This window comes from Calidris pugnax, unplaced genomic scaffold, assembly GCF_001431845.1.
Source record: "Calidris pugnax isolate Ruff unplaced genomic scaffold, ASM143184v1 scaffold44, whole genome shotgun sequence".
NCBI classification, from domain to species: domain Eukaryota; kingdom Metazoa; phylum Chordata; class Aves; order Charadriiformes; family Scolopacidae; genus Calidris; species Calidris pugnax.
In genome coordinates, this window is record NW_015094506.1 from 5,081,296 (window position 1) to 5,106,138 (window position 24,843).

Here is a 24,843-nt window from a genome sequence, read left to right on the forward strand (position 1 = left end):
ATTTACTGCTTATGATTTTGGCTTGTAGCAGATAAAATTCTTTAATGATGAGTCTTCTGTTGTGCATTCCCTAGGATTAAAAATCTTTACAAGTTCTGTGTGGAAAGAACGATTTACATTTTTTTGAAGAAAAGAACTAATCTGATTCGGATTATCTCAAGATCATTTAGGTTGTTGTTGGTTTGTTGTTTTTTTAAATGTAGCTGTCGATTTGTTGTGTTTTGAGACATTAGTAAAAATACCTGGAGTTTTCTATGACATTTTCCTTCCTGTTCATGGGTGGCACAGAATGACCAGGCCAAGGAGCTCAGGTGCCTGTTAGATATGAGCAAATAAGACTTAAAGCTGGAATTATGTTCTCATTTATGAGGATGGGGAATTCAAAAAAGAATGAGTTCTTCAGAGAAGCAGATTAATATTTTCTTGTGAAGAAAGATGAGTAAATCTTTGTCTCCCAAAACACGAATTGCACTGCCCCTTTGCAGTGTTATGTATGGAATGGGTCTTTCTGAGAAAATGTTCTGTGGTGGTTTGAAAGAACGAATTAGTTCTTCATATTTAAACATTTACTGATCACTTTCCAGGTGGTTTTGTAAAAGGCTTAATGTGCAGTGGGCTGATCTCAAAAAAGGTGCAGGGGGGATTTTTCTTTTGGGACTCTCCCTGTCCTAGGAGCTGTCTCTGTTCAAGAGCAGAAGTTTTTTTTCCCCAGCTACAATCAATCACAAAACTGGCCTTTGAGCCATGGGGGCACCTTTGCCTCGGCAGCCGTTTCCCGGTTTGGAGGTGGGAGGTTGCTGTGTGCTGCCATTAGGGTTATGCTGCAGGTACAGGGTTTGTCCAGCCTCATGTTCTTCACAGACACATTTCATTTTCAGTTTTGTTTGTTCATCATTAAGTAGATTTTTTTTTTTTGTAGGCAGCAGACTAACTTGTGAATTACTAATAGGTTTTGTTTTATTTTTACTCCTTCCTTACTCATGGACTGTTTGTCAGGTTACTAGGCAGGGTGTTTTCTGAATGTAGTGCTTCAATATTTGCCTGTTAAATGTGTCCTAACAGGCACCTTAAGATGCCTGTTGAAGCTATTTTGAACTATTGTGTATTTTTTTGACTGCTTTCTGCATTTCCTTGATCTCCTCTTTAACTTGAGGGTCTCTTCCACTGTAACTATTCCCATGTTCATCAATATTTAATTGTTAAGCTAACTGCTGAGCATTGTAAGGCTGGAGTATTTTGGGGGTGAAGAGAGGAGTCTGTATATTGAGCTAAGCCTACTGACAAAAAAAAACCTCTGAATTCTTCATTTTAAATGGAGGAGAACCTGGACAAAGCTTTATTCTTCTTTCACTTCTAAATCTTCAGAAATACCAGACATACTGAAGAACACCAGTGATACAAATGAAAGATCAGTCCTTCATAGGTGTTGCAAAGCATAGCTTTTAGCACAAGATTTACGTTAATGAAGAATGGGCTAACTGATTTTAATAGTTTAAAGCATAGTTCTTCAGTGGAAATTTTCATCCTATCTCTGCTGCTTTGCAGTAATGAAGAATATGATTCTATGATAATATATAAATAGAGTTATAAAATCTCTTCTGTTGTGGTATACCTGCATTCTTGCCAACATCATACCATATTTTTAGAATTCTTAAGTCATGATCTTATCTGTGATAACAGTTGTGAAGTTGTAGAAACCCTGTTAGTACTGGAGTTTGGCAGTTTAAGTATCATACCATGTGAGGCATTTTGAACAGATTTCTAATGCTGATGAGTTACATGCTACTTAACTGTAGTCTTTTTCCATTAATATTTGAACCAAGTCATCTTGCCAGCCTCTCTAGAATTCAGTGTAATTGACATTTCCTTTTAAATGCAGTTGCTGAGATAATGAGCAGTGTCTTCGGTCACTGTATCTGAAGCTTTTGAAAATGCAGTGCACTACCTCCTACAGAGCATCCATGAAATCACCTTTCTGGCAGAAGTGCTGCTGGAATTTTTCCAATAATTAAATTTAAAAAAAACCCCTCTGTAACTAGGTATTTTCAGATTCCCAAATAATAAGCTTTACAGCCTAGTTGTGTGTAACTACATCATCCAGTGGCTCAGCTCTTAGCCATAAACTTTCTAGGTTATTTTTGGTTTAGCTACTATAGGTTAAATATATAGATCAAGGTGCATGCTGCTTTTGCAGACGTAAGGACTTCTTGTTTTCTTGAGCAAATTGATTCTGGATACTGTGTAATATTCTTTTATCTATATATCCCAAATAGTAATCTTCCTCTGCTTGGTCACCTTGGGAATTGCTTTGCATGGGCTCTTGGGGTGTGAATTTGTTTTTTCATCCTAGTGTTTTCTCACAGCTTCATGACCAGGAGAGTTGCTTTGATTGTTTTCTGACAGTGTTCATTGTGGGAAGATACTGGCTGTCTGGTGAAGTTCAATGGAATCTTGCAATTATGTGCTGGGAATGACTGGATGTGGAAGTTTTAAAAGAAAAAAACCCAACACCTAACAACAGAAAAACCTACAAACAAACAAACCCCTCACAACCTAACATCTATTTATTATTTTATAAATAGTAAACATTATTTTTTTGAAACTATTTTAGTTATGCCTGTTCCAAAAGCGACAGAGTACAGTGAAAGTTAAAAATGAAAGGCAGTATTTTCCCATCAGCCTTTTAATTCTTTGTAATAATTTTCTAATTCCATTGGCTAACTTTGGGGAATTTTTTTTTAACACAGTTTTTTTCCTCTTCTTGGTTGTCAAATTTCTCAAGTTGAGATGTCATAGTTTGAGATACCCAGGAATCTTTCAACGTAAACTGTTGAAGGAGAGTGAAGTAGAATGGTCTTCTCTAGTTTAGACTCCGCAAAGTTTAGAAATTACTTTTATTGTGATAAGTTGGATAGTTTTCAGTAATGACTGATATGGGAATTTTGCTGGAACATGCAAAGTGAAGTTTTGCTACTTACTTGAAATAAAAACCCTGCAAACTAATTAACAAGATTTTTCTTCAAGACAGTTACTGATTGCTCTGACCTCATATAAAATTTCTTTTGTTTTTCAGATTTTGGATCACTCTTTGATCTGGAACATGACTTGCCAGATGAACTGATCAGCTCCACAGAACTGGGACTCACCAATGGTGGTGACATTAATCAGCTGCAGACCAGCATTGGCCTGGCACAAGATGCTGCCTCTAAACACAAGCAGCTGTCTGAACTTTTACGGGCTGGTAGCTCCACAAATCTCAATATGGGGGTTGGTGGCCCTGGCCAGGGCATGGCCAGTCAAACCCAACAAAACAGTCCTGGAATGGGAATGTTAAACAGCATGGTGAAAAGCCCCATGGCACAGGCTGGGTTGACTTCTCCCAATATGGCGATGGGTGCAAGTGGACCAAACCAGGGTCCTTCAGCCCAATCCACAGCAGGAATGATGCCAACAGTAAACAGTCCAGTTAATCAGCCTGGCATGGGAATGAACACAGGGATGAATGCTGGCATGAATCCTGGGATGTTGGCAGCAGGCAACGGACAAGGGATGATGCAGGGGCAAGTCATGAACGGTTCAATTGGAGCAGGCAGAGGGCGACCTAATATGCCGTACCCAAACCCAGGAATGGGTACTGCTGGGAACTTGTTGGCCGAGACACTGCAACAAGGCTCTCCGCAGATGGGAGGACAGGCTGGACTGAGAGGGCCGCAGCCTGGAGCTATGAACAAGGTAAGACAAGCTAAACTTGACTCTGCTGCCTTCCTTCTTGTTGACTTTGTTTTGTCAGATTTATTCCTCTGCAGTATGGATTCTACAGATTAGGATTCTTTTTCTTTTAAGAGTCCTGGATTATTGGTAAATCATTTCTATGCTGCTAAAGTGGAATTTGTGGCAGTCATGGGAAGTAAAAATTGAGTCTTGCACAGCAAAGAAGACTATTGCTTGATTAAAAAGCCTATTTTAGAAATCTTGTGACAGTATAGATTATCAACAACACTGGAAAGTAACTTCATTGTATTTATTATGTTTTATGCTTTGTCCACAAATGTATTTTCCCATCTAATGTGGTGCTGGTATCGTGAGCGTGATGGGAATCCATCAGGACTTTTTACATGTTGTAGTGCTTTTTTCTCTGTGACACTTAATGAGAGTGTTTGAGTGAGATCTGCTGAGTGTTTATGCTGGAGCAGATGCTGAGAGGCAAATGCAGGTTTGAATGGACTGATACATTGTATGTGCTGAGACATACGCTGGCCTTGTTAAGAAATAGGTATTTGAGTTAATGGTGGTGAATGAATGCATGTGTAAACATGTAAAGACAAATGTTGCATTCTTAAAAAACTTAAAAAGTAGAGCTGGAGTTGGATTAAATTTACAAAGTTTTTGTCTACAGGAGAGAAAGAGAGAAAGCTTAAAAAAAAAAAAAATTTATGCTGGAGAGGGAAATAGATGTGCTTTTGTATTTTAGGAGATAGGGAGAAAGTTGTCACAAGTTACCGAAAAGATGAGAGAAGACCTAGTGGTTTAAGTGACAAGATGATGTCTGAATTTAATTTTTGTCATGCACAATTAGCTTTTTTAGAGTAGGGAGCCACTTGAGTGTTTCTTCTCTAGTTTTTAGTGTTTTAATCAAAAGCGTAGAAAATGCTTAGATGTTTCAGTTCACGTTTGGTGGGTATTTTGTGTTTCTTGGCTAATAAGAGGGTAGTTTCCAAGGTGCTTTGCAGTACCTGAATAGATCTATCTCAGAATGCCTAAAGTCAATCCACTTGGAGGGCTTGGAATGATTAGTAACATAGTCTAGAAATGTATTTGGAACACAAATGAAAATTATGCCGTGTATTAATGGTTTTGCTGTGCTTTAATATATTAAGTAAAATTATTCTTGTGTCTCATGAACATCAGTAACTATGAAGTTCATTGATCCTAGCTGTTTGCTTAAAAACTCAGTGTGCTTCTAACAATGGTTCTGATAATGTATGTCTAGTAAAGAGTTGATTTTTGTGGTCTGGTTGTTTCAGCTATTTTTTCCTTGTTGCAAAGCTTGATTTCTACAGTAGAAAATGTCTCTGCAGTTTACAGTGGAAAGGAATATGCAACTACTTAGAAGTATTCTTGCATTGGAATTATATAATGTCTCATTCATTATTCCTTGGCCAGAAAAAAAAAATATTACATTGATCTTCAGAAAGCAGCATTCAAAAGTCAAAAATTGGCGTATTGGATATCTGGGTGAAATGCAACTTCTTAATCCTTGCTTATCACAGCTAAAGTACGGTTATGCACTATAATAAACTCATTTATCTAGGAGAAGTAAAGAAAGGACACAAAATCAAGCTTTTGGCTGATGTAGTCCAAAATTAAATTGTCTTCCTCGCTTGCTTAAATTCTGTAATGTGCTGTACATCTAAAGTAAGAACACTCTGTGCTTTGGGGAATATTTAGACCAAATACATGATAACTTCTGGTTTTTAGTTCATAATCCCAGACTGGTTAAAAATGCTTAGAGTTCTTCAATTGCTGATACAAAACCCCCTGATATTTCTAATGTAAATATGGTGGCTGTAGCCCTCATAAAGGAGTTGAAACTGCCGGATGAGAAAGAACAGCCTGAAATGGAGGCTGAAATTCCAGAATGTCTTCAATTGGTTTGGTTGTTGGCAGGGAGCCTGTGTTTCACTTTGTGCAGTGGAGTTAGCAAAGTCTGACAACAGTCATGTCTGACCGTTTTATCTCTCTACCCATCTGCTTTTTGTTTTTTCTCACCTACAAATCTTCAAAAAGGGGATGAAAACAGAGGACCCTAAGCAGTTTTGGGGGTTTTTTTAAGCTCTTTTTTTTTTTTTTAATGAGGGGATTTAGTACTGTGTTACTGTTAATGTGGGAGTTTGTGTAATAACTTCTGTAGGTTTCCTTCGTTGTTGCAGAAAATGTGCATTATCCAGGAGCTGTCCTTCAGTAGGAAAGGAAACAAGAAAATAGAGCAGACACTTGAGTTATGTCAACTTCATCATTTAGCCTGCCAAAGCCAGCTCTCTGAGGTGATGGGAGGGTGTGTTGTCTGCAATGTTTGTACAGCAAAATAGACTAAGTTTCCTGTGACGTTAACTAACTGGGAGTTAACTAACTACTGGTGAAGATGAACTCCAAATGGCTAGTCAGTTTGGAAAGCAAAACTGGTTATGTTTCTGCTTTGTTCGTTACTGAAGTGTTTTCTTCTCCTCACAAAACATTAGCTGTCAACAGTGGAACGCTTGCTTTACACATTAGTTCCCAACTTTTCTAGTTGTGCATGGTAGTTTTTAGGGCTCAAAATTCCAGATGTCAATGTAAATGATTGATTCGGGGTCACCCGGTATACAGAAACTTGTACTGTCATAATCTGCCACCTACATCCTGTGGTCTAAAGCTGTCATTTTACAGAGGATGTAAGCAGTCACTGACATAGAAAGAAGCTATTCTGTCTGTGTGCCATCTCTGTGCCAGTTGCATAGCAGGCCATGTTGAGGAACTAATCCAGGCTTGAAACTCACATGATCGTTTAAAATTTTTTTAAAAGTTTTAATTTTGATTGTTTTTCTGGTCCAATTTATACTCATCGGTGGGAAAGCTAGTGCTGGTGTTAGGGAGGGGGCATATTAAAGGAGTTATTGCCAGTCACAGGAGGGTGTGGACCTGCTTTGATGACAGTACCAGCTTAAAAATGCCTGTGAAAGTCTAGACTGAAAGGAACTGTTAGAAGTTTGGAGGGGAAAGGAATTGTAACAAGTTTAGCTTTCTTGAATAGCTTTTTGTTTTCTATGGGCTTGCTTGTGTGCAAGTTAGGAGGACGACAGACGTGCCTATTACTCTTAAAATAGAGTTTTGGAAAAATGTTTGTCATGCTTTGATTCTTTCAATGTTTAAGTGTTTTTTTGGGGGGGCTTTTTGTTTCACTAGTTTTACAGCTTTGATTAATTAAAAAGTAAATAGATAACAAATTCAAACTCTACAATAAGTTAAGAACAAATTCATGTTTCCTGTTTTGAACTGTTCTTCATTCGGAATTATATCTAGTTAAAACATTCACTTTGTTGTTCCACTGCATTCTGTTGAGAGTGTTACGGTCTTACTGTCCAGCCTCTTATTAGGTATTTTGTGTCTTAAGTTGGTGAGTGTAATACTGTGATAGCAGTGCCCTGTCACAAAGTGACTAAGTTCACCTGGCCTTCAGGTCATTTAGATTTCATCTCCCACTGATCCAAGAAGTGTTCTGTTACTCAGGTAATGAAGTGGGCATGAAGGCTATTCAGATTAGTAGAGGCATTGCTACTACCTCTGCTATGCATTTCACTTACGTGAAATGACTTGAAATATTTAGAGTTCCAATAGTAATTTAAGTAATTGTCATTTGGCTTAGTGTTTGTGAATATATACAGAGGTTTCTCCTGTTATAATGGGTATGTTGGGTTTTATCAGTTTAACCTCTGTTAGGCAAATGTAGTTCTTAAGAATCCCATAAGTTCCTTTAAGTAAGATAAGAAACGTCAGAATAATAAAGTCCTGTTCAAAATTGCAGGGAGACTGAAGATGATGTCATGCTCAAATTGTAAAATTAGGTAAAGAAAATAAAAGCACCTTATGTCACTTAGTGTTAGCCTGTTCGGTGTCACATTTCACGTAGAAAGTCAATGTTCTTGATTTGCCTTATTATTTTTAATACCTGTTTGATTCAACAGGTAACTGTATCCATGCTGCTCAGATTCTGGTACCAAGTGTACCATATGATCCATTAAAAGTGTAGTCACATGTTCTGCTCCTTTTCATTCTCTTCTTTGCTGAACCAAGGTGAAAATTTCTGAAATTATCCTAGCGTAAGGAAGAAATGTATGTGTGTGTTTGAGGGAGAAACGGAGCAGTAAAGATTTGTCTTGAGTCTAAGTTCCTGGGGTGGACCGGGGAGTGTCTTGCACAGATGGCAGTGAAATAATGCTTGCAATAGGTATCTTAAAACATAATGCAGTCAATGCAGAATAGTGATTGATAACAGCACTTGGAAAGAATGCAGCAGACACCACTGGCAAAATTTTGTTGTTCAGTTGATTATGTCTGGGTCCAGTAATGCTCTATCAGTCAGTAGAATGACACTAGAAAATGACGTACAATTTATCAGGTATACATTCTTGTTTTTAAAGAGCCAGCTGGAATTTAATAAAACTAGCTTTCCAGTTTCAGGGAAGTTAATTAACTTCCACTTGTGGACATCTGGGTGGACACTCAAACCCATCAGTATGGTCTTAAACCAGCGCATGCACTTCAGTTACATGCTGATAAAGATAGTTGTTGATACTGCAAATTTTTGATTATTTGGAAGAATATTATTAAAACTTAATTCTACTTGTTTATTTCATCATGATTACTTTTATCTTTGCAAATCTTAGAACTGGTTATTTTTCAATACTCTTGCTGATATCTAGCTGTCTTTCAAATATTAGACTGTCAGCGAAGTAGTTGCTTTAATAGAGTAGAATATTGTGATGGCTCTGTGCATAGCTGTGACGGGGCTCAATTTGTGTTCTCTGATATCAACGGTAAAACTAGAAGCAGAGTTAGTTGTTTGACTTTCTTCCGAACCAAAGATGCATGTGTTTCAAGACATTAGAACAAAATTTTGTGGGATTTCCTCCACTTTTGTAGTTGCTCTTCTCAGACGGGGGGAGCTTCCGAACAGCCCTGTCTGATGCTGCTTGTGCTTGTGAACTGGGATGTTTCCTGAACTTGTGTTGTCATCCATGCTATTTACATGGCGAGAGGGGTTCACCTTCCAGCATTACGGTTATGACAAGCCCTGCTTCTGTCAGAGTCAGGAAAGTCAAGTTGTTTTCCAATGTGTGTGTAAAAGGTAATCTTGAATGGTTATACCTTCACAGTCTATTAGCTATGTATCACCATATTTTGCTATTCTCCTTGCTGCTTCCTTCTCCTCTTCTCCTTTACTAAGATGTGGATTTCTGTCTGCTTTTCCTTATGTTCAAGTCCTTGCATATGTGATGGAAGTAAGTTGAGGCTGTGAGGTGAGGAGAGGAAGACAAAAAACAGATGGGATGGATAAGAAGAGAAATGGGAAGAGCAGTGGAAGGAGGTGGTGGCCAGGAAGGACTGAGTGGAGTTTACACTCTCTGACTTACAGCTGTGATTCAGCCATGTGTGTTTTTGCATGGTATTGCAGATGAGGCCTTGTACTTGCCTCATGCAGTGGCACTAACACTACCTTTCTTTTGCTGGTTCTCCTGCACTCAATTGTTTATCCTTCACTCCCAATGCATCATTAATATAACCATGAACTATATGCCAGTCTTTCCAGTTGTTTCCTACTGATAAAATTCTATAGGATTATCTTTGACTTCTGTAGCCATGAGGTCATCCACGTCTTCCTGTTTGATGTTTTCTTCTATTCATGTTTCTCACCATGTCACAGCAAGTAACATTAGCATGCTCCTCCTTGTTGTGCTAGGGTCACAAGGCCACCTTATGCCAGGTGAAGAATCTCCCAAATGACCCTTCTCTTGACTCAGTCTAGAGTTGCTTGCAAGTTGTTGGTGTCAGGTCAGTGGGTCTGTGACAGCAGGACCTGGGGGCATCGCTGTGAGATTCAGCTGTGCAACTGGTAGGTATCAGTCTCATGTGGACCAACTGATGTCTGTCGATTTGTTCCAGGAGACCTTGAGGCATTTGGTTTTTAGCATCCCTTCTTAGATGTTGCTTAGTGTGTGGCTTCTGGAATCAGTTTGGCATGCTTGCCCTCCAGCCTGCTCCATGCTTCTTTGGGCTTTGCCTCTCCTATAGGCTGAGACAGGGAATTGAGGATTACCCCCATCAGGAGTAGCTGGGCTGAGCTGGGCATGTAGTCTTCTGTTACCAGGTCCCTGGCCTACAGCAGGGTGAAAGCCCACTTGGTGGCGTGGACGATGGTTCTCAGTCCTACAGAGAGTGGAGCCCTGCACTTCTGCCCTGACGACAGCTTGCTTTGAGGGGGCTGGTTTTGCGCCCCAAACAGTGACAATGGCTCATGCCTGAGAAACAGATCTGTGCTGGGCCAACTTGATTAGTACATTGGAAGAAGCCAGATGCTTCACATAAACTTTGTCTCCAGCTTTATTGCAGATACAAAGGTTGACTGGCATGGTCAAGCCTCATCCCTGAGTTTCATCAGAAAGCTTCCATTTTGGGTGACACAGCAAAGGTGCTTTTTTAAGTCTAGGTTTGGGTTCCTACCCCTGCAGTCAGGACAGAGCTGGGTCATCAGGCCATGGTGGTTCTGAATACTTCGCTATCAGTGTGTAGAGTCTCCAGTTGTCTGAGTTAGGCATCTTGATTTCTCCCTATGGCACGGAAATGTGCCTTCAATCTTCACTTCTAAATTGTTTGGTTAGTTGTTTGGATGTGTTTTAAGACTGATAGCAGCATAAATTGCAGAAGTCGTATCAGGGCAGTGTTAGTGATGGCCAACATAGTCTGTGCTTTATTGTACTCACAGGTGTCAGCTAACTCTGGGAACTATGATTGTTAATGAACTTGAAAACTTGGCTTAGAAAATTCTGGTTTTGGGGATGTACTTGCTTTCAAAACTGTCTCTGGAGCCAAAGGGATGAGGCTATCTTATAGGAAAACGTACCTTGTTTTCTGAAAGAAATAATTCCCTCTGTCAGTCCTTCACTAAGTCTATAGTGAAGGACTATATAGTCTTATAGCACTAAGTCTATAACCTGTTGGTCAGTTCGAGGCAGCGGTGACAATGGGGAAGACTCCTTACATTTTTCTTGTCTCTTCTTCTGCTCAGTTTGCACACAAGATCTTACTAGTCTTCTGAGGGAGAGGCAGGAAGGGTTTGAGCCTCAACCTGTTCTGTTTTTGGCAGGAGCCGCCTCATTGGTCACCATGTGTGTATTCATTGCAGTCAAGACGCAGCAGGGGTGGTGCCAAAGGAGACTGAGGAAATGAAGCTTTTTTAGTTCTGCCTGATCATTGCATAGTTTGTTTATCTGCTATGTGTAGAGATTCTTTTCATTGGTCTCTAATGAATTACTGTTGTGTGATTATGGTTATTGCTCGTGTGTGGAGGGGGGGGCTCGGGAATTTACTTGTACGTATCAGATGTCTGGACCAGCAGGTTCTTTAGTGAATTTTGTCCTCCTTTTCCTGTAGATTGGGTTTGACCCTGCTTTATTTTGTAAATGCAAACTGAAGGCCATTATAATGGATTGACAACCTGAAAAACGAAAGTGTGTGACTGATTGCAGGTAATCTCTCACCACGTAGGTTACTTCTCTGTGCAGGTTGGAGGAGCTTGGTAAGGAGCATCTACCAGGGTAGGATGACTTGAGAATAAATGTGGGAGTGACTGGAAGCAAACTACCATAAGAGGTTGTGTGAATTTTTTTGGATGCAGGAAAATGCTTAGGCTTGAGTCAAAAAGCACCAAGGAGGCTGAATGTTGTCTAGTCAAATGCTAATGTGAGTTGAAACAAGTATTTTTGTGCCTTTATTATTATGAGTTATGGCTCCTCTAGGATCCTGCCTGAGTCATGGTGAGAGCTTGGTAATCTTAACAAAGATCTTTGGTTTTCCTGGTTCTCTATGGCTGGTTATTTTGGTCTTGGAAGGCCAAATTTCCCATGAAAAAAAATAGATTGGAATGCAAGAAACAGGAAAAAAAGTGTCAGAGGACAAACAATTTTATTAGCAAGATTGATCCTGACTGTTCTTTAGATTCTGGGGTATTCTATGGCAACAAATGGTATGTTTTGGAATGCTAAAACTGTTGAATATGCAAATAGGCGATGCATATTGCAGAAAAGAGCGTATAGCTTGTGTGAAATACAAATCTACTTCCCCTGTGGATGAATGGTTCACTGGCTTTGTTTTGCTTGCAGAGTTTCCTTCCTACCATCTCCTTTGACCTCTAGTACTGCTCACTGCAAATGAGTCACTGTGCTTGTGTGATGGTGTGTGGCATTACCTATGCCTACGGTGTAGCCTTAAATTGAAAAAGGTTGTGTACTGAAAATGCAGAGGTGCGTTGTTACGGCTGTCTGGAGAGGAGCTGTGGGAGTGCTGACAGTTGGGTGGGAGGTTTTGGGGATAAACCCTGCTGATATAAATGAAGGTGGTATTTGTCTCCGTTTGGAGTCTGCACAGATGTAGGGAGCAGAATTCTTCCAGACTTGCGAGTTACATATTTGTGAGGTACAAATTTGTGGTTGGGAAAGCTGAAATGAGAAGTCTGTTAAACAAAAAAGAGAAATAATCAGGCCAATTCTGACCAGACTGACCTCAAAGGTTGGTAAGTTGGCCTCCCTGTTTATAGGAACCGTCTGGTTGAGGAGTTAATGTTGTGTGATGGGTAAATACATGCACATAAGGGAGGAGGGGAAGCATGTGGATCAGTATTGCATTGCAGCTGGTTCATGGCTGTGATCACTCTTGCTTCTCTGAAGTATTCATTTGTCTTTTTACACTATAAACTTAAGGTATTTTACTTGAACATCTTAACGTTTTAATTCCTAGATGGGAATGATGAGCAATCCCAGCCCTTACGGCCAGCCGTACAGTCAGAATACCGGGCAGCAGATTGGAGCCAGTGGACTTGGGCCTCAGATGCAAAATAAAGCTGGACTGCAGAATAGCTTACCACAGTTTCCAATGGACAAGAAGCCAGTTCCTGGGGCAGGAATGCCTAACATGGTAAGTAGAACGAAAGGTGTCTCCAGCAAATCTTATAGCAGACCAAAGTTGAGTAATAATGACATGGTTTAAGTTTTTGCAGCTGTCATACCTAGTGTGAAGGCATGCTCACATTAACACTGGTGGCTGAATGTGTTAGCCTTGTTATGTTAGCTTAAATTGATTGGGGGTATAACATACATGATCTGCCTTCCCCCAATCCCCCCCTGTATTTTTTTAATTTGGGAAACAAGTTCACGCTTCTGAATATAGCTTGTGCCTTTCCCTGCTTCAATTTTTCTTTTTTTCTTTCCCCCTCCATCCCCTTGGAGGGTGGGGGGTCAGACTCTTGATTTTAGTAACTCTTGCTGAAAAAACATTTCCAGGTAACTTTTTTGCCTTTGAATTACAAAGAGCTCAATCCCATGAGTTTCATTTAATGCTTTTAAGTGAGCATGAAACACTGGAAGTTCAGCACAACCAGTTGGTTGTATGAAGTGGTAAAGAAGCAGCCAGAACTTGCTCTTCAGAACCCTGGCTGTCAAGCTTGTGTACAATGCAGAATATGTGACTCTTTTGAAGTTGAATTGCTACCCGGATGAACCTCAGAATGAAAAGTTGCTACCACTTCAGTTGTTGTTTAGAATGACAGGCTGCAAACAAGGCAGTTACGGTCATATTGGGACATGCACAATCCTGCAGTGACTGGTGAAGTCTCCTTGGAAAACGAAAGGTTAATACTAATATTGAAGAGCTACAGGAGAACTGGGGCTTAGGAATGCAGGTAGCTGAGCTCTAAAAATCTGGAGATCTCCAGAAATATCCTCTAAAATTCTCTCTGAAGAGAGTGTTAGATACTGAAGGTTGTTAACTGAAGTGATACTAGGAACATGGAGTCCCTGGGCCTCTCTCCTTTGCTGAGTACACCTCAAGTGTCACCTGGAAGAAATACAAAGAAGTGTGAAGAAATAAACAACTACAGAAGAAGTACTAGAAGTTGTCATCCTTGACATTAGTTCTGTGGCGTGTATTATCCTGAAGTTGTGCTTCATCTGTCAGACTAGGAGATGCTTTTTTTGGAATGCTTATGTGCAAGTTTCCGGATGGAAAAAGGTTTCCATAACTTCCCCTTTGTTCTCCTTTTCTAGGAACAGTCAAATTGAGGTACCTTATACTGAAATAGAGGGAAAACTTTATTCTCTCTAAAAGGTGCTTGCTTCCATTAATGCAAGAATTGTGAAAGCAACTTTTCTAGCCTCCAAAATGAGGCCTAAGTGCTGTTAATATTTTCTGATTGGTCTAGCGCCACAAATTAACCTGTGAGCATATGCAAAGTTAGGTTCTGCGGGTCTTTGATAAGGCAAGAGCTAGGAATAGGAGAGTGTTATGGGAAAGAAATTGTGCTTGGCAAGAGAATTATTGCCAGCACTGTTGCTAAGGGGTGTATTTAATATGGGTCATCCAGAACTACAGATAAGTGGGATAACTTAATCACAGAATGCAGTAGTTGTTTCTCTTCTTGGATTTTTCTGTTGTTGCTGTTTGTTTATTTGCTGAATTGATTATTCTCAAAAATAGATTTGTTGCTGCAATATTTTTTTTTCCACCTTCTCTAGGGCCAGCAGCAGGCTCCCCAAGTTCAACAAGCTGGGATGGGGCCAGCAGCTTCTCAAGGAATGGGATCTGGAGCACCGACAGCAGATCCAGAGAAACGCAAACTCATTCAGCAGCAACTAGTTCTCCTCTTACACGCTCACAAGTGTCAGCGGCGAGAACAAGCCAACGGGGAAGTGCGACAGTGCAACCTCCCTCACTGCCGAACCATGAAGAATGTCCTGAACCACATGACGCATTGTCAAGCTGGCAAATCTTGCCAGGGTAAGTGGAGGTGTGGTTATATAGACACAGTCAGCATGTGCAGGACAAGAGGGGCTCCTGGAAAGAGATGGGGAACTAGTGAGTGGCTTGGATAGTAGAATTTAACCTGTCTGTCCCCTTAAGACTGGAAAACATAAACATCTTCTGAACTTTTAAAGTTCAGGCAAGTTAGAGGGGGCAAGATAGCATAAAGAGATGAGTGAAGATCTTCTGCTTAACTTATTGTAAGATCTTTTGGATGCTGCCTTCTGGTAAGGGTAGACACAAAGCAGGAATCTGCAAGTGGGAGTCTACCCGTCTCCCTTAAATGGAAGAGACAAAGCTCAAGTAATAGCTAGCTAGGAATTAAGCTGCTACTGCCACTGGTGAACTCTTAGTCTGTCCTAGTAGCCAAGGAAAATGTGTGCTACCTTTTTGGTAGCCTAAGCTTGTCTGGGTGCTGGCCAACTGCTGGCACCTCAATTGCTTGGTACAGTCTGCTTACTGATGTATATGGTGTTATCTTTCGAGCCAGGGAGACATAGGCTTGGCTGTATAACAAAGCTTTGAAGTTAGCTTGAGCCAATAGTACTTGAAAATATCTAGCTACATTTTCAGGGCTAGTAGATGCTGAACTATTTCAAGTAATACTTTACTGACCTGTGATATAGATCTGTGCCCTAAGAGAAGTAGTTGCTTCCTAACCAGTTTGTGTTGACCATGTGGAGATACTGGCAGTAGTTTGCAAAGGTTTTTCATTTCCCTCCCTTTCTCAGTGGCACATTGCGCATCTTCCCGACAAATCATCTCTCACTGGAAGAATTGTACCAGACACGACTGTCCTGTATGTTTGCCTCTCAAAAACGCTGGGGACAAAAGAAATCAACAATGTAAGTCTACCGGGGAGTTGTGTGTATTGGATAAACCATAAAATGCATGTCAGGAGTTAAACTTGTGATGTTCAAACCTGGGAATATGTAATAGGAGTTGCCTCTTGCTTTGGAGCTGCAGAGTATTTTTCTGTTTCTGATAGCTAGTGTTTATGAAAGCTTTCTAACTTTCTTGGATTTTTCCTAAAGAGTGGTAAGGGTGAGCAAGTCATCTCTCAATCAGATGATTTGCTTTTCATTACCACCTCCTCCAGCTGGCCAGGTTCTGGAGGCAGATGTGCACACACACAAGAGGGTTGTATCATTTCAGCCGTGATGATATTTGCTTCTGTCTTCATCCTTTGTTTGCATCAGATGTCTCTTCCCCCTTCTCTTTGTGTCTCTTTGGTCTTCCTGCCAAAATCTTCAGCAAGACTTTTGTCATTGTGGGTTTTTTTTTCTCCTTTCTTAATATAACTTTGGGATTTTCTTGTGACTGACGTGAACTGTTTCTTGTTTTAAGAAATTATTTTTTTTAAAAAAGGTAGGTACTCTTCTCCCTTTAGCCTCTGTGATATGGTGTGCCTCTCTTTTCAGTTTGAAGCAAACAGATGTGTTCTAAATATTCAGAATTGCTGAGAGCAAGTCCCACTCTAAGGGAAAACAGCACGTTGGAATGACTGATTGGGTCAAAACTTGTCTCCTGGTTTCATGACAGGTTTTCCAGATCTGGCCTCTTCTCTACATACTCCTAGAAGGAGATGTTTTGGTTTTGAACAGCCAGTGAAGTCTTTATATACTTTCCTTGTTTTTGTGGAGCTCTTTGGGTACCTCCTGCTGTCCCTATTAACTTGGGATGTTCTCTTCCAGCGCTGCTGGGCGGAGCTGCAGTAGGACTGGCAAATACTGGCTCTGTGGGCGTGGGGCAGCAGACAACACCCAGCATAAACACTACCAGTCAGATAGACCCCAGCTCCATCGAGAGAGCCTACGCAGCCCTGGGACTCACCTATCAAGGGAACCAGATGCAGACACAGCCCCAGGCTCAAGTGAAGAATCAGCAACAAGGACAGTCACCCCAGGGTCTGCGCCCTATGAATCCTATGAGTAAGTTTATCTGCTAGTGTGAAATGCAATCTACGGGCAACTTTCCCATGCTGCATCTAATGCAAATTTTCTTAACCTACTAGTTTACAAGTTAATTTGTAAAAGGTATGGCTTTGCAGTATTTTAAACTTGAGACACCAAGTTACCCAGTGGAACTGGAATATAGAGGGTCCAGATGCCTTCTGTTGGAAAACAAGTTGGGAAAAGTATTTTCTTTGGGAAAAGGACTTTTTTTTTTTTTGAGAAACAATTTTCCAAAGCTTTTTATGTCATGTTGGTTTGTAGCTTTATAATTGTATTGTAATGCAAATATTGGGCTTTTTAGGAGTTTTTAATTGGAGATGCATGCATTGGAATGCCTGGATTCAAATGTACTTCCTTGTCACTCAGTCTGCAGCATTTTACCGTTGTATCTCAGATACGTAACATTTGTTTTAAAAATGAAAAGTAGTAAATAAGACTTTCTCTCTGAATCCTGTCATGTGGACTCATAACTGTAAATTGTCTGGCTGGCTTATTGCAAAATCATAAAAGTATAAGTATTTTAATTTGAAGTGCAGTTAATTCTAACCTGGCTATCACTAGTGTCAAATGAAGTAACCTTTAACCATCAAGTCTGATTTTGGTGGTTTTGAAATTACATCACAAGAATTTCTCTCACCCCCAGCTCCTCATTTGAGTTGCTTAAGTAGAGGTGTATTTTTAAATGGAAAAGAGGAAAGATGAACTGGTAGAGATCTATCCCAAGCTCGTATGGAATTGTAGTGATCCTGCCTATGTGCCCCATGATGAGCTCATGTATGAAACAATTGCTGCGTATGCACAGGAATCCCATGGGGAAGGACCTGAGAGATTGCAGAGCGAGGTGGCGTTTGGTTGTAGGCTACAGTTTGTGCTGTTTCCACACCAAAGGATGTGCTACTCCTAAATTACTTGGGAAAAGACTGTTGGGTAGAGTAGACTTGTTAATTAGGTGGCTGGTGCTCATAGATTGCATGTGACTTGTATACTGCTAAAGCTTTGCCTTCCGGTGTGTAAAGCATTGAAAAAAAAGGGGGGGGGAAGGGTGTAAGGTCCTGAGAGCTTATAAAATATTATGGTTTTCTACTGTGCACCAGAGTGTTTTACAAATAGATGAATTTCTAGAAGCTCCAAAGTGTTATAGTAAGGGCCATAAAAGGTTAAAAGGAATGTCATCTATTTTCATGAAGCAAAATGTTTCTCTGATACTGATTTTGGTGGTTTTTGGGGGTTTTTTTGTTTGATTTGTTTTGGTTTTTTCTAATTTATAGGCACAGAGTTTGGCCTGTACATTCTTATTGGGCACTCCTTGTAGCACTGATTAAAAAAAACCACTGCAATGGAGTCGAAGAGCTCTTGGAGAGTAAAGAACTGAAGCCTAATATAAAAAGGACAGGCACTGAGAGTGTAGACTTTTGACAGTTGTTTCATTATTAAGAGCGGGTGTGTAAGGAGGGAATTACAAGTGAGATAGGAATCACCAGATCATGACCTGCCTGACAACAGGGCTGGTTTAGGAGAAACAGCAGGATTTGGCGAGGACTGTGATGTAAAAGAGATGCAGTCCTAACTAAGTAGATCAAACAAATGGGTGGTTTTGGCAGCTGAAAAGAGGCAAAGGTTGACAGTTGTCTTCTACACCAGCTTGCTCTCAGATGGCAAAGTGAATTTGGGAAGGAGAAGGAGGTGACTAAGGGAAGGGAGGCTGGAGGCAGCTTTATGAAAAAACTGTTAAACACTTGGTTGTGATATTAGAGGTATGTATTAGGCTTGATTATACTTAATTTCAGTGGATTTCTCTTGTACACAGTGCCTAATTTTGCATGAAATGCAGATTCTGTAGGATTCAGATGTCCTAAATGCACGGTGAAGCTTGGTAATGGCATTCATGCTACTTTCAGCTTCACAAAGTGATCTATTAGAAGCTCCAGACAAATATGCTGCATTTTTCTTGACTATTTTAGTCTTAACTGTAGTGTGTGAAGAAAATAAGCAGGTTTTTACGGTGATTGAGGTCTGCTGTGATTCAGAAAAACAGATTTTGTAACGTAACAGAATTACTAGAGGTTTTTTCTGCAAAGGATTGTCAGATCTTCCTTCTTAGCGTAAATACTGGGGTTAGTTGTAGGATCCTTAAGTATGGAGTGGGTGAGAGGGGACCTTGTCAGATGTAGGTGGTAGCTGATGTTTTAGGTTTTTGAAGTCTTAGTGAAAGTATTTTGTAAGCCCCTGAATGACAAAAAAAAACCCCAGTTGCTTCTAAACAAAAAACCAGAAGTGGCTGGTAATGCTGAATCTTTAGTTAGGGAGTCACAGAAAAGGACTCCGGCATGTAAAATTTGCAGCAAATTGCAATTGCTTGTTTGCTGTGAAGTTCAGGAAGATGTGCAAGAGAGTAATGTGCTGTGATGCTTCACTTGGAGGTCACCAGTGTTGTGCCACGGACTTTTGTCAATTCGGAAAAGGAAGAGGGTGAAGAGAGCAAGGGGTAATTAGTAATTAAACTCCCTTCATGTAAATGAAAGTACTTGAAGATCTAGACCCTTGTTATTGTTGAGCAAGTACTGATCTTGCACGGTAAATGGGCTGTTCATTGAGGAATACTTATTCTTCTGTTTTCTAGGTGCAAATCCAATGGGAGTGAATGGAGGAGTAGGGGTTCAAACCTCTAATCTGCTGCCTGACTCAATGTTGCATTCAACCATGAATTCTCAAAAGTAAGTAGAATTATTCTTTGCACCCCAGTGATTTGTGTTTTGATCTCATGGCACTTCCTGCATAAACAGTGGGGTAAATGCCATTGATGGCTATCTCTCCCGTTGGATTTTGTAGCTTTTGTTGCGGTTTTCCAAATCCTTGGGTAGAACAGCATGTACTCTTTCACGGCGTTGTTTTGGTGTCTGTGCAGCTATTTCTGCAGAGTTTGTCCATTGATTAGGGAATGGCTGAACTAGCACTTTGTCCTAACATTATTCTAAAAGAGGCTATGACTGTAAGATGACTAAGCTTGGGCTAGACTTTTGCCCTCAATTTTTGCTCTGTTTTTTGAAGCCCCATGATGAGTGAAAGCGCCAACGTTGCCAGTTTGGGAGCCATGCCAACAGCTCAACCATCCAATACTGGAATTCGAAAGCAGTGGCACGAAGACATTACTCAGGATCTCCGAAACCACCTTGTTCATAAATTGTGAGTAGCTAATAATAAAACTGTCTTGTATTAAGTGAGTTGCTGCCTCTGAGGTGTGTTTGTGGGGAAGGAGGAAGCCTGGCATCCAAAACCAGGGGGCCAGGGGGTGAGTTTTGTCAGGGTCAGTGAGAAGGGAAAGCAGAAGCCTGAAAGATGGAGCTGCCTCTGCTGGTTTTGGGCTGTTGGATTGGAAGTGTCCCACTCTCCTCTCAAGCCACCTACGCAGGGAGCAGTCCCCCTGGGAGCAGTGGCAGTGCCACAGTCTGTCGGAAGATTTGCTTGCTGCTTTGTGTTCAGATCACTGGGCTGATGTCCCTGTCTAGGGGTATTCTAACCACTTGGGTGCTTTTATTTTTCCCCAGAGTCCAAGCCATATTTCCCACTCCTGACCCCGCAGCACTGAAGGATCGGCGTATGGAGAATCTGGTGGCGTACGCTCGGAAAGTGGAAGGGGACATGTATGAATCAGCAAACAGCAGGGTGAGATGCCATCCTCTGTCGTCCAGTTGTGTGTGTCTGCCTTGATTGCATAGTGACTGGGGAGTTAGCGGAGTGAAAGCACAGATGAGACCCCCAGGCTGAGGAAGTGTGTATTTGGGGGCTGCTGGGTGGTGTGTAGGAACCAGCCAGCTGCAGGCTTCTATCTGGGTGTGCCTGTTGGGATGTGCTGTGCCTGAGACTTCTCGGGGTCCGTTGAGAGCAGCATGAACACTCTTGTATCCCAACCCTTCTTCGGGAGAATCAGAAATGTCCGGTGTTGGCCTGATGCTTGCCAGCAGTGCCCCTTTTTGCCCCTCCTGTCTGCCCAGCAGCCCCTGCAGAGGGAAGAGCCACCCCCACCCAAGTAGAAATGTGTGTGTGGAAGGCTGTTTCCAAGCTTGAATCACTGTGACCTGTAGCCTTTGCTTAATGTGTGTGTCATCTCCTTTCCTGACTTGTATTCCTCCCCAACAGGCAGAGTACTATCACTTGCTAGCGGAGAAGATCTATAAGATTCAGAAAGAGTTGGAGGAGAAACGAAGAACCAGGCTGCAGAAGCAGAACATGATCCCAAGTGCTCCGGGCATGCCACAGGCTCCCATGAATCAAGGGCCCAACATGGGACAGCCCCAGCCAGGGATGTCTACAAGTAAGAACAGTTGGGTTACCGACCACGTAGTGCGGGGGAATCCTCTACCGTGATTGTGTTAGGCTGGTGACCACTTTGCACTTCTTGTTTCGTAGGTTCCTGGCTTGCTCAAAGCTAAACAGAACTTTCTCCTCTTTGTTCAGAAGTACTAGCAAAATCTTTCCTTTGCTTATGCGGGAATAACCATAGGTTATCCAAAAGCATTTAGTCTTCTGAAATTGAAACGTTGTAAACCTTTACACTTTGTGGGTGGAGGGAATGGAGATTAAGTTGCATCCTTAATGTTGTAGAACTTCAGTCTCCTTAGATTCACCTCTAGAATTAATGGATTTAAAGATAACCTCAGTTACTGTAAGAGAAATATATTTTCATATTATTTAGTTGTTTGGTGTTCAAAATGATCATCACTATTACTATTGTTGCTAAGCAGATAGTATGATGATTGGAGTGCTTAGGTATTTATGCATTTGAAAGTTTATATAGTGCTTGTTTTGTGCTACATTTGGTATTTTTGGACAAGTGGTGTCTTTCAGCATGCAGTGAAAACTAGAGAAAGGTCCAGTAGCTTGCAGCATATGCTGCAAGAATCTTCATTTGAGTTCTTTTTGTCCTGCTTGAATTTGAATGTATCTTGGTAAATAAAAAAAAATCCAGTTCTGGGTCTTGCTATGCTTGAAGTCAGAACAGGATTTACTGAGATGTATTACCAAGATAGTCTTAAATGTTGATGCTGTGACTATTTGTTGTAACTTCTGTAGAAAGTTGATTTTCAGCAGTAGATGTGTCACTTCCGTTTATTTGTCATGTACTCCAGTAGTTCTCAAACTTCGGAGCTTTGATACATACTCTATTGAACCATATAGTTTTCATAGTGCTTTAAATCTAGAGGTGCAGTAACAGCATAGAGTGTTCTGTAGAAGTTCTTGTGGTCTGGAATGTTTGTAAGCTACTGAGTTTGTTATTGTACCTCAATAACATACTTCAAATTCGTCCTCAATTTCTGAAAGCTGACGCTAAATTAGAGGGTATTTCTGTCAATGGGACATGCTTATACTTTCAAGGAAGTTTTTGGGTTTGCTTCACACTTTGAGGACTCTTCAGGAGTGTTTGGAGTTACTGGAATGTGTTGTACACTTTTTTTTCACATGTGGATTTTAGTGTGTAATTCTCACTAAAATGTTTTGTGGACGAAACAGGGTGTTCTTCTAAATGCCATAATCTTATTCCAATATCTTTTCCAGATGGTCCTCTTCCTGACCCAACCCTGATACGTGCCAATGTGCCAAACCAGATGATGAATCGCATGCAGGCACAGCCAGGTAAATACTTTGAAGAAAATTGGCTGGTGTGATTTTTTTTTTTTAATATTTTTTTTTTAAGGAGTCTTGGGATTGGGCAGCTCTTGCTGGAATGTTATGGCCCTTCCTTCACCCATTTGATTAAGAAAATATCCATCTATATTGTATAACACATAACCCTATATATAACATATAGAAAACCCTATATATATATCTCTAATAATGTTTCATGATCTTGTGAATTTAAGAGCTGCATGTTAGCTGCTTTTTTTGTTAAATAAAGAACTTGATGCATTTGGAAATTCAGATCGTGTGAATGTAGGATGGTGGGGTCAGTCAAACATGGTAGACCTGGCCAGCTTAGATGAGGACATGTTGGTGGCAGAGGGGAGATGGTGAGAATTACTGCAGAGAAGGAAGGGGCAAAACATTTGTTAGGTAGTCAGGAAGTATTGTAGCCAAAATACAAAGTACTCGAGGAACTGAAGATTCAGTTTGGGATTCAATACATGAATTTATAGTATGTAATTAAGATAATACAACTTCCTGTTGAAAGTTGATCTTCAGCAGTGCATTCTGGTTATTTATTATGTACTCCTATAGCTCTCAACCTTCAGACCTTTGATACATTTAGGGGAAACAAGTCTTTTGGGGGGAAAAAAAACCCCACCTAGCCAGTACTGTGAAGGGGTATAGCAGCTTGGACGCTGTAGTTGAAATTATTCCACGTAACTGGTTGATAGAAGGAAGTACTTCTTTATAGTATTGCATGCTTTAAAATTGGTTGCTAGAAAACAAAATGAGGAAGAAACTGACAGCACTTCTCCAAATGTTGAATGGTGCCCAAATGAAAATTCGGGCCTTTGTTCATAAGTGTGTTTTTTTTTTTTGCACAAACGCACAGGAATGAATCAGTTTGGGCAGATGAACATGCAGCTGTCACCGATGGGACCCCGGCAAACCCCTCCTCTTCAGCACCCTGGACAGCTAAGCCAGGCGGGGGCCATGAACCAGGTCAGTGTGCCTTGTGGCCGGGCTGCTCAGCTCGCAGCTCTGCTGCTGCTTCCTCTGGTTCCTTCTGAATAAAATTTTTAAAAAATCAAGTCTTATTGCTTCATTCTCTTGATCCTTTCATTCCTCTGAATCTCCGTTGAAAGATTGCTCCTAGTCTATGGTAAGGTTTTAAATCTCGGTGGCGAAAAATGCCTAAAAACGAAGTCTATGTGGCTTTTTGTGGTGCTGCATCCTTTAAAACAAGGAACAAAAATTAATCTTAAGTCACAGTCCCAATCTGAAATCAATATCTTTTCCTTAGTTTATAAGGGAAATCATCATAATCGCTGTCTTTTGAGAGGAGCTGTAAACAGGCTTTCTGTATTGTGTCCTACAGATAAGCAACAAGCATCAATTTCTGCAAAAAGATAAATGTGGGGTTTTTTTAAAACTTTATGGAAGTGTATGCACATTGTGTGAAATAAGTTCCTTTCTTTTCCAACAGATGGGATTTCCTTCACGTATGCAGCAACCAGGAGTTGGCCAGCCTTCTGGTCAGAATCAATTTTTACAGCAGACCCAGTTCCCTGCTTCTTCCCCAGGAATGAATGCAGCGAGCATGCCCATGACTCAGCCTGGCACTCAGACACCAGTTTCTCAAGTGAGTTTCTGATCTGTGGAAGTGGTGTCAGTGGGTTCTGTCGTATGCTGGTTTCATTGTTCAGTTGGTAACGGAGGAGAACTTGTTTTCTCAAGATGCTTTTGGAATTATAGTCAACTGAATTCATTTATTGAGACTGTGTTTTCCTGGTGTAGCACTGGGAAGGTTGTAGGCTTGTTCTCAAGCTTAAGTTTAAGTGTGATAGAGGAATTTTTAAGTTTGGTTTGATGGAGCAAATAAGAAAATGTCACTCAGCATGCAGTAGTTAGGAATTTCTTGCTTAACAGTAAGGCAACAGAGCCAGAGAAATTAAGAGGTCATGGAAGAATAAGTCATAAAAAGGCATGTCTGTCCAGGACCACTGTGTATTGCTGGCTGTGGGGGATAGGAGGGTTATCACTACTAAAGATCTGAACTTACAGTCTAGCAGTTTCCTTTCTGTCCTTTCCCTCTCCCTTTTCAGCAAGAACCTTTCAGGCCAGGAAGAAGTAGGGAACGTCAGTTTGCTTCTCGTTGATGCTTCTTCCTAGTTTGCAGGCAAGATTACTGTGGAGTGACAGCTTTTTTTCCTTGACCAATACTTTTTTTTTTTGTAATCTTTTAATGATACCGTTCCAGCTGTAATTATTTGTGATGGGAAATTTAGTTTGTAGTCTTGGGGGTGGGGGCATGGGCACACTAAGTGTATTTGAATGCAATTTTTCACTGTGGTGCATTGTCCCATATTCAGGATGTACAAATCTGCAGTTTTAGAAAGAAATGTTTTGCGAACTGGGAGTGTAGGTGTGCCATTCTTTAATATATCAACAACTATAAGTTACTCTATGAAACTTCTCTTAGTCCTGAATAAATTATAAAACAGCTTTGTTTGTATGGAGCTAAAAAACAAACAAATAGACTGTTTCTCCTTTTGAAATAGAGTTTTTTAAAAACAAAACAGATTGTTTGCTACATTTTAAAGAATATTTGAGTAATTGTAGGAAAGCAGCCCTTTGTCAGTAACTTGTCTTGCTTTTC

At 40.7% G+C, this 24,843-nt stretch overlaps 1 protein-coding gene across 1 annotated transcript in view; it reads left to right on the top strand.

Moving 5' to 3' along the window:
* EP300 (E1A binding protein p300) overlaps window positions 1-24,843 on the top strand; it is a 61,026-nt gene that overhangs the window by 11,883 nt on the left and 24,300 nt on the right. Inside the window, exons 2-13 of the mRNA XM_014963842.1 lie at window positions 3,074-3,732; window positions 12,550-12,726; window positions 14,322-14,583; window positions 15,339-15,452; window positions 16,302-16,538; window positions 19,183-19,276; window positions 19,611-19,745; window positions 20,108-20,225; window positions 20,700-20,874; window positions 22,116-22,193; window positions 23,077-23,186; window positions 23,671-23,826. Of these exons, the coding sequence (XP_014819328.1) occupies window positions 3,074-3,732; window positions 12,550-12,726; window positions 14,322-14,583; window positions 15,339-15,452; window positions 16,302-16,538; window positions 19,183-19,276; window positions 19,611-19,745; window positions 20,108-20,225; window positions 20,700-20,874; window positions 22,116-22,193; window positions 23,077-23,186; window positions 23,671-23,826 (2,315 nt within the window). The remainder of the gene's footprint in view (window positions 1-3,073; window positions 3,733-12,549; window positions 12,727-14,321; window positions 14,584-15,338; window positions 15,453-16,301; window positions 16,539-19,182; window positions 19,277-19,610; window positions 19,746-20,107; window positions 20,226-20,699; window positions 20,875-22,115; window positions 22,194-23,076; window positions 23,187-23,670; window positions 23,827-24,843) is intronic.